This window comes from Diplotaxodon limnothrissa, linkage group LG4, assembly GCF_057381915.1.
Source record: "Diplotaxodon limnothrissa isolate DT_005_m linkage group LG4, D_limnothrissa_male_GT1.1, whole genome shotgun sequence".
In the NCBI taxonomy this organism is placed as follows: Eukaryota; Metazoa; Chordata; class Actinopteri; order Cichliformes; family Cichlidae; genus Diplotaxodon; species Diplotaxodon limnothrissa.
Window position 1 is genome coordinate 14,828,542 of NC_140599.1, and position 9,708 is coordinate 14,838,249.

General features: G+C 46.1%; 1 protein-coding gene across 2 annotated transcripts; it reads right to left on the bottom strand.

The window, feature by feature from the left end:
- Positions 1-1,967: 1,967 nt before the first annotated feature.
- Positions 1,968-8,108, bottom strand: cdr2l (cerebellar degeneration-related protein 2-like). 2 transcript variants are annotated; one of them, XM_085352258.1, is made up of 6 exons: positions 8,030-8,108; positions 5,956-6,068; positions 4,235-4,383; positions 3,773-3,937; positions 2,175-2,904; positions 1,968-2,114 (listed from the first exon to the last, which is right to left on the bottom strand). In XM_085352258.1, exons 1-6 carry the CDS (start codon positions 8,106-8,108, stop codon positions 1,968-1,970), a joined length of 1,383 nt encoding a protein of 460 aa, XP_085208384.1. The 2 variants fall into 2 exon arrangements, with proteins under 2 accessions (XP_085208384.1, XP_085208383.1); XM_085352257.1 differs by having other exon boundaries at positions 1,968-2,904.
- Positions 8,109-9,708: the final 1,600 nt, after the last annotated feature.

The following is a 9,708-nucleotide window of genomic DNA, read 5'->3' on the forward strand; positions in this document are numbered from 1 at the left end:
CTCCGGTGCCAGACGTGTTCCGCTGCTGAAGCCAGTGCATGTCCAGGCCCGTCTGAAGTTTGCCAGAAAGCACATGGATGATACAGCAGAGGATTGGGAGAATGTCATGTGGTCAGATGAAACCAAAGTAGAACTTTTTGGTATAAACTCAACTCGTTGTGTTTGGAGGACGAAGAATACTGAGTTGCATCCCAAGAACACCATACCTACTGTGAAGCATGGGGGTGGAAACATCATGCTATGGGGCTGTTTTTCTGCCAAGGGGACAGGATGAATGGGGCTATGTATCGTGAGATTTTGAGCCAAAACCTCCTTCCATCAGTGAGAACTTTGAAGATGAAACGCGGCTGGGTCTTCCAGCATGACAATGATCCAAAACACCGCCCGGGCAACAAAGGAGTGGCTCCGTAAGAAGCATTTGAAAGTCCTGGAGTGGCCTAGCCAGTCTCCAGACCTCAACCCCATAGAAAATCTGTGGCGGGAGTTGAAAGTCCGTGTTGCTCGGCGACAGCCCCAAAACATCACTGCTCTCGAGAAAATCTGCATGGAGGAATGGGCCAAAATACCAGCTACTGTGTGTGCAAACCTGGTAAAGACCTATAGTAAACGTTTGACCTCTGTTATTGCCAACAAAGGTTATGTTACAAAGTATTGAGTTGTATTTTTGTTATTGACCAAATACTTATTTTCCACCCTGATTTACGAATAAATTCTTTACAAATCCTACCATGTGGATTCATGGATTTTTTTTTCACATTCTGTCTCTCACAGTTGAAGTGTACCTCTGGTGCAAATTACTGACCTCTGTCATCATTTTAGGTGGGGGAACTTGCACAATCGGTGGCTGACTAAATACTTTTTTGCCCCACTGTACAAACAAAGGCAGCAGAGTTTTAAGCAGGGTTTCTTAACATGTCTTATTTTTAAAAGTTTGACCTCGAAGAAGAGGTCAGAGGTCCAAAGTACCATGATATTTACAATCCTCATATATCATTGGGGATATGTTGTCGATGCAAATAATGGCAGTAAGAAAAAAATCGGCTAATAGTATTATCACTTTGACTTTTGGATCATCTACTGCCCTTGAAGGAGAGGTCAGAGGTCAAATGTGACACGTTAGAAATCTTTACAGGCTACTTTGTACATGTTAAGAATCGTAGTTTCTAAGTTACAAGGCTTTTTGTTGATTTTTAATAAATCATAAAGTTGAGCTTGATGGATCTGTTTTATCAGAATTCATTCAAAACTTTCCGAGCTGTTGCATTTACAGACAGACTGGCAGCACACATGCAAGCAGTAACAAAAACATGTATTTAAACCACCTTGGCAGAGGTTTAAACAAAAACAAAAAAGGAGAACATGGTTGATGCAGTAGTTATTTTAATCAACAGGAAACATTAAAACAGCCTATTACAGGAACAAGTTGGATCATGTGACAGCACAGTGTGGAAATGATGAAATAAATCCCTGAAAAAGATGCAGAAGCATCGCTGCCTGTTCAGGAGGTACACTTTTGTGCTATCCGGTGAGTTCAAAAAGCTTTAAGCTCATTGAGCCATTCAAAAGCTTGCGATTCCTGTTTCTCAAAGACAGATTTAGCTTTTTTTGTGTTATCAGCCAGATGCATGCTGTAAATGCTGCAAGTTTTAAAGCTTCTGAAAGTTGGCCTGTTATTTGGCTTCAGTGTTTATCTTTTTTTTTTTTTAGCATCAGTTACAAACGACGTCACAACAAAACCCTCCGTTTAGATAGTTTGTCAGTTACAGTCAGGAGAAGCATTCCATCCCTTTGGCAGTTTCATGTGAAACAGGATACAGCAGTGAAGGGTGTCCAAACGGTTAAATGGGAAGCCTTTAAACAGTTTGGTAAACTGAGATGTTTGTAGTATCTCATCAAATTCAAATTCAAATTTTATTTGTCACGTACACAGTCATACACAGTACGATATGTAGTGAAATGCTTCTGCCTCACTTGTTAGTCTTTCTGCTCTTCCTCGTGTTCATGTCGCTCTTTGTCTTCTGCAGTCGGGAGAAGATCTCCTTGAACAGCGCCTTGTACTCTGGCGTGTTCTGGCTCAGCCGTTTGTCCACCTGCTCCACCTGCCTGCTGATCCCCTCCAGGGCTTCAGGGGTGGAGGGAGTCTGAGGGGGTGTAGGAGGGGCGGCGGCGATCACGACGTCTCCGGAGGTGGAAGGCCCCGCGGCGGCCATGTTGTACTCCTTCATGGAGGGATCCCTGGAGACGGGGCGCGAGGTCTGCACCCCTGCGTGGCACAGGCTCTCTTCGTGACGCCTGCACTTCCCCAGCAGCTCCTCGTACTTCTCCAGCAGCGCGTGGTACTGTTCGTCCACCTCCCGCAGGATGGACATGCCCCGTTTGCGCACGCCATTGGCGTGGAGGGCGTAGCTCCCCTGCCGTCTACCGGTTGCGTCACGAGCTGAGATGGCGTTCAGGGCTGTGTCGCTGCAGCTTTTTCTCACTGGTCCTCCTTGCTGCCCAGCCTCTCCAGCACCTCCCTCGCCTCCGTCCTCCTGCCCTGGGCTCTCCTCTGGAGTGTCAGTCTCAGGGCCGTTATTGAGCAGATTCTCTAGGCTGTCTTCCATGTCACCAATCAGACACACCCTGGACTTCCTGAGCTGCTGCATCTCCTGGAGCTCAGCTTCCAACTCCTGAACCCGCAGCTGGCATCCTTCTGCTCCTAGGAGACGCTGCTCCAGGCGCTCAAACTCCTGCAGCACAGCAGCACACTCCCTCTCTGCACCCTCCCGCTTGGACCGCTCTGCAGCCATGGCCGAGTGCAGCGACGACACGATGTCTCTCAGACGGTCGTTCTCCTCATCCAGCGGCTGTCGCTCGGCCAGGTCCACGCTACCCGGATTGGCCAGCAGGAAACCATCCTCATACCTTACAGGAAAAAAACACTCAGTGAGCTGCGTTTGTGGCCAATCTCATTCAAATTTCATGTACAAACACTGCACAGTCACACTATAAATACAGTCCAGTGATAAAGCATTCAAGTCCTTCTGGTTTTTTTGTTTTACATCAAACTAATTTTAATACTAGACCAAGATAACCTGAACAAATACAGAATTCAGTTTTTAGATGATGACTTCATCATTTATAAGGAAACAGCTACTGAAGCCTACCTGGCACTGTGTGGAAAAGTAACTGCCTCTCTTGTTAAGTCAGGAATTAACTGTGATTAACAACATCTTTTGGAAAGAAAAAAAGTTCGGTTTCACTCGCCATACCAAGGCCTCACTGGGTTGGTTATCTAGTAGGACGATGACCTGAAGCACACCAACAAGTCCACTTCTGAATGGCTAAGAAACAAGCAGTGAAAGTTTTGGAGCCAAGCCTGGACTTCAATCAGATTTATATGCTTAAACAGGCCGCTTATGCTAAAAAACCTCTAATGTGGCTGAATTTAAAAAAAGGAAAAGTGGGTCCAAATTCCTTCACAAAGATGTGAAAGACTCATTGACAATGACTGATTATTAGCTTTAAGGAACAATTACTTTTTCACACAGGGCCGTGTAGGTTTGGATACCTTTTTCGCTTAATAAATGAAATCATGATTTAAACACTATGTTTTGCATTTACTCAGGTTATGTTTGTCTAGTATTTGTTTGATGATCTGGAAAAAAGTGACAAATATGCAAAAAAACTAAGAAATGAAATACTTTTTTGCATACAAAGGACATGTTACAGTTACTGTTAGCTCTATGTTACAGACAGCAAAGACACCAATCATTTCCTGACGCTCAGTGACCTCGGAGCAGTGCAGAGCTCCTTGAGGCAGGGGAAAGAGTGGATGGTCTTGCGACGCTCCTTCTTCTCCCTGCGGACTCTCAGCTCCTCCAAAGTTCGCAGCTCCTCAACCCGAGCTGTGAGACTGTCCACCTGGCTCTGTAGGGTCTCCATGGTGCTGGTTAACCTGCAGGCATGCACACACACAGATCACTGATTTTTTCCATTTTGATTACACCATACCTTTATCTCAATGCTGGAATGACTCAGCATTACAAACCAACATAACATAATGTAATCCCTGATTATTTAAATCCGATTATTTTAAAACCAGCTGCTCAGGTGGAGGGAGTGGTCTGTCAGCGCAGCAAGGCTCACATTCTTCAGCTGATTACGAAGTGACTGTTACATCAGGCTCGCTGCTTTTCCCACAGAGGCCAACCACGTATAGTGAAAGCGTGGGCTCAAAGCAGCTGTGGGTCACCTGTCTATTTTCTGCTGCGACGCCTTGCTCTCCAGCACCAGCTTCTCATTGGTGATTTCCAGCTCTCTGGCCGTCACATCCAGCTGTTCGTACACCTTTGCGTGCTGCTCGTTCATCTCCCGCAACATTTCCAGCTGCTTGGACAGGTACTGCAAGAGACGCATGTTTGCAATTAAAATGAGAGGATCTTAATGGTTTACATCTGGAGAACAGACTGGTCCTGGGAGCACAGGGTAGAAGTACTTTAAAGAATGCAAACTAACCCAAATACACACGTTTATACAATTACAGTTCACACGGGTTCATATGGGTTAAAAGTTCATCTCGTGGGTAGTGTCAGTCAAAACTGTGAGACATCTAAGCCAGAACACTGGAAAATCTACATCTAATAATCTAACTTAAAGGTTTACAGAGAATGGTCAGAACAAAGAGCGGCAGTTCTCTGGGAGAAAATGCCTTGTTGATGTCAGAGGTCAGAGGTGAATGGCCATAGAGCTTCAAGCTGATAGAAAGTCCACAGCAACTTATTAAAACCAAGGTAAGCAGAAGAGCATCTCTGAACACTGCAGCAGCAGAAGAGCACACCAGCTGTCACTCCTGCCAACTAAGAACAAGAAATTGAGGCTACAAATTACACAAGGTCACAAAATTGCACACTGCACTAATAAGTTCCCACTGAGTATAGTTTAAACACCACAGACACCAGAGTATTGTTGTTGCCCATGCCTGTCCCTTTATGACCACAGTGTATCCACCTTCTGCAGGACAGCACACCATGTCACAAAACTAATCATTTCAAACTGGTTTCTTGAACATGACACTGAGTTCAGTGTACTTAAATGGGCTCCACAGTCACCTCACTTTGGTACATTTGCAAAGCCAACAGCATTGTGGAGGACCCCACACACCCCACACACACTCTTCACCCTGCTGCCTTCGGGCAAGAGATACCGGAGTAATCAGGCCCTCGCTGCTAGACTGCGAAACAGTTTCTTATCCCGAGCTGTCAGACTCCCGAACACACACACACACACACACACACACACACACACACACACACACACACACACCCTCATATACCAAGTGGCTTTTTGCACAATGCTCAGTCTTTTGCACATTTCTATTGCCCTGTTGTGCATGCACTGTGTTGTGTCTGTATCGTTCTGTTCAGGTTGGTGTTGCACTGTCTTTGTTTTGTTTTTTTGCACATTGCACTTTATGCAGCGCTGTGTAGATTGTCTGTTATATGTCATATGTAGCACCATGGCCTCGGAGGAACGTTTCACTGTGTACTGTATCACTGCACATGGTTGCAATAACAATAGAGCCACTTGACTTGACTTGAAATATGTACCACAAAAAATTAGGACAGCGCAGAAGGAAAATGGGGTCCAACTCAGTACTAGTAAGGTGTTCCTAATATAGTGGCTAGCGAGTTTATATACAGGTTTCGCCAAAATTCGATACGTTGACTTTGTGTGTCTATCTCTAAGACTGAGAATACATTTTCAGAGGCTCTCATCAGGTGTTTACTTTACCCTCGGTGAGCCTCGTCGCTAACACCACATGCAGATTTTGAGCTGTGAAGAGGCTGACGCATTCTGCACGTGTTTTTTTCTTCTCACACACTCGTGCTGCTTTCTGCCATTTCTTCCCCTCACTTTATACCATAACTGAGTAGGAAAGGAACACAGACAGGCAGCAGCCCAGGAGTAGCACACCTCAATCTCTTGCACTTGCTCCTCGTTGTTGATGTACATCTGCTGCAGAGAGTCCTCCAGCTCTTTGTTGCGTTCCAGGAGGGTCTTGCCGAGCTCCGCTGCCAAATGCAGGTCTGACGAGAGATGGGAGAGAAGGACAGACATAAGCAGAGTTCGCTCTCAGGGCTTTACGGCTAAAACCAGTTGTTCAGGCTTGTTTGTGGATGACTTAATGAAAACCAAGATAAAGAGAACAGGCACCAAATATTACCGTGCATTTATTTTAAAGATCACAATAGTTGTCTTGCAGATTGGTTTCTCTTCACATCATGCTGATAAAAGCCTGCAGTTGTGCGCACAGCAGGAGCCTGAGCTCTGACAACACCTTAACAGTTGCTGATATTTTCTGACACAGCGTGAAGCATCCATTATTCATTCTCCTCTGGTGGATAAAAACAAGCTGGACTGAAGAGGAGGAGGAGGAGGAGGAGGAGGAGAATCCTGCTGGCTCTGTATACTTGGAGCTCATAACAAACATGGGGGAGTGGAGGGACGGGAGGAGACAGAGAGGCACTGACATCCATTACTGAGCAGTGAATGGAGTGTTTTTTCAACCCAACGCAGAGGATAAAAACACAAGCCTGCATGCATGCAGTTCTGCAGGTGTAAAACCCGAAAGATTAGATCCGATTGGGCTCATTTGCATGTAACACCTCTGCCTTATCTAACATATTTAACAAGCTCCATTTGTGCACGCTGTGCATCCTCTCTGTCGCCTAAAACGCAGCGAGGGGAGGCAAGGACATGCTTCAACAAGACAGAAGAGATAGCAAAACTCCAGCCTGAACCGGAGAGCGCTAATGAGCTGAGGAAGAGGCGTTGGAGGAGAGTTCGCACGGCACCTCACAGTCACGGCGCCGCTTCTGTCCCTGTGGCGGGCACGTGCCGAGAGTCTTCTGTTATATAACTTCTGAGTTCTGTGCAGGAGGCCTTGCTGAGAAAGTCATCCTTATCACAGGGACTGAACTCTAACTCCTCATGCAACAGGCCCCCCCTCACAGGTCAGATGAAGCTGCAGGACTAACCACACCATCTGCCAGGACTCATTTTCCATGTTTGCCTGATTCTAATAACCACACAGAGGTAGGGGGTGGGTAGGCGAGGGGGGTGGTGTCACCAAATAGTAGATCCGGCAGCAGAAAAGTTGCATAACGCAGCATCATTTCTGGGGCAAAATGATGCCAGGCTCTAAAGTGCACACAGTGTATTTGTGTGGCACAGTGAGAGCTTGACGGTAATTACGCTTCCAGTCTGACCCCGAAAAGCCTCAAATCTCTGATCTCCACTAAGGAGATCAGCCTGCGGGATGGGGACAGAGTGGGGTTGGGGGGGCTAATGACTTTAGTCTGTATGCTGAATAATGCTGAGATGAAATTCTGATGATGGACACACACACAGGGAGTCAAATCCACCTGCCTCTCCATGCATGCTGCACAATGACGCTACAAAGCTGCTTTAGCTCTCTGGGTCAGCAGGTAATCAGGAGATGGGGTGATGCTGCTGCAGGAGGACGCAGGCTTTCCAGAGCACAGCTCTCCTCAGACGCACTCTCAGTGAAACTGCAGCCTTTTAAAGCCATTTTTCTGGCAGGGCTGGTCACACAGCAGCAAGGAGGAGCAACAATAAACAGTCTGAGCTGCCTTTGCTGCTCTTTGCTTCTTTCATTTTATTCAAAAATCTACAAAGTTCTGGGGATTTGTTGCACACACTGTGCTGACCTTTTTGTTAGGAACATACACTCAAAATAACGTCATGCAGCTCCACAGCAAGTGGGCTGATGGATTTGAGAGAGAAAAACAGCTTGAGATGAGAGGAAGACATTCAGTCAGTCTGACAGGAGGACTGCTGTCCGAACCACCGCTGACAGGATCGGAGTAATTGATGAGATGAAGGGCAGGCAGCTCCAACTCGTGCATGAGTTGCCTTTAAGAGGTGCAACCTCCTCCCGGTTTTCCACCCACCTCTAAATGCATGAACACCCGGGGGCCAGCGGTTGCTAATAGAAAAGGGGTGGGGTTGGGAGGAGTGGGCTCACCTTGCTCCAGGTCCCGCTGGTCGTACCACGGCTCCTCTTCCTCCGTGACAAACTCCTCCATCCTCCCCGCGCGAAGCATCGATGCTGCCGAACTTCCTCTTCTTCTCCTCCTCCGCCGGCGATGTGAGCTGCCGGTGGTACCGACTGCTCGCCCGGAAGTGACAACGAACAACAGCCCCCCCCCCAAATCACTCAGAGAGAGGAAACCTCGGCGGCGGGGACTTCGGTGCACCTGCTCCTTCTCCTTTTTCTTCTCGAAGCGTCCGCAGATATGAAGCACCCCGCATCCAAGCGGCCTCGACGTGAAGCAGGTTGGAGGAGGCTGACAGCGTCTCCTCGGTGTCTCATCAGGCTTTGATGTGCAGCAGCAGCAGCGGACGCAGACTGGCAGCCTGGCGGCAACCGAGTAACCGAGCGCTGCTGGTGCTGCGTTTATGTGCTGTGGGAGAAAAGTGCTGTTTGCAACGTTAGTCTTTTGAGATTCTTCTTCTACTGTTCCCTTAAAGAATTCAGTGCTGTTTTTACCCTATCAGTGAGGTTAATAGACTTTTTTAACAGACCATTTTACTGTGCAGTACTGCAAATATTGATATTGAGCCGATACCAATATCAGCGTTCGTATCAATACTATTGATATTTGGATTGATCCGGCCACTATCCAAAGCTTACAAAAGAGAGATCTGGCCAAAAGGGCCAGCGGAAATTGAAACAAGTAAAACATAATGGTACTATAAACACATTTTAAGTGGCCAAAAAGGGCCGGATTCTTTATAATGTAGGTAAATTAACACATAATCATGAAGATTAAAATATATACACACCCTTTTCGTAAATGATGTTGACTACTGTGTATTTACCAACATAAGCAATGACATTACTCATAAAAAGTGTGGGAGGCTCTTGAGTCCTACGTTAGCAGGAGTTCCTGAAAGCAGCACTACTAAAGATGACATCATCGTTTACTTGACAGCGTCCCCACCAGGGACGTCTCCTGTACAGTTAATAATAACAACAATAATAAGAGACGTCTCACACTGTTTGGTACTTTGTATTCGACACAGACTTTATTGTGAACAATCTGCAGCACAGATTGGCTCCACTGTGGCCACCAGGACTCCCCACAGCTGGGCCTCAGTGGCCATCTTTGCTTTTGGTTTCTTCCCGACTGTGGGGACTGATACAGTCGCCTTTTATATGCTTTCATCATTGGAAACCATGTTTTAGGAAATGAAAAGAAAAAGAAAAAGCCCTGCATCACAGATTCTCCCCCTGCTGAGAGACAGAATATTTTTAAATACAGGAAAATTCAAGCTGGACAGTTTCACAGTAGATTGCATGAATAAAAAAAAAACAAAACTGGTTCCAGTATTTAAGACGAATAAACAAAAACATAAAATTTAAGAGCAAGTAAGATAGTCTGCCAGAAACAGAAGCATTAAAACATGTGTTTTGTGCATTTTATTCCCCCATTGACTTACACACGCAACCCCCGTCCTCCCCCGTCCCCAGAGAATAAATCTCAATGACTTACTTTGAACTTTCTAATGTCAGAGAAACAACAAGGAAATCATGGCTTATTTATTCCCTTTTTAATAGCACAAAAAATTTATTAAAAAGAAAATAATAACAGCTTCAAAGTCTTTTTGCTCTTCACGACCCCATCTTTAAACACCACCCAA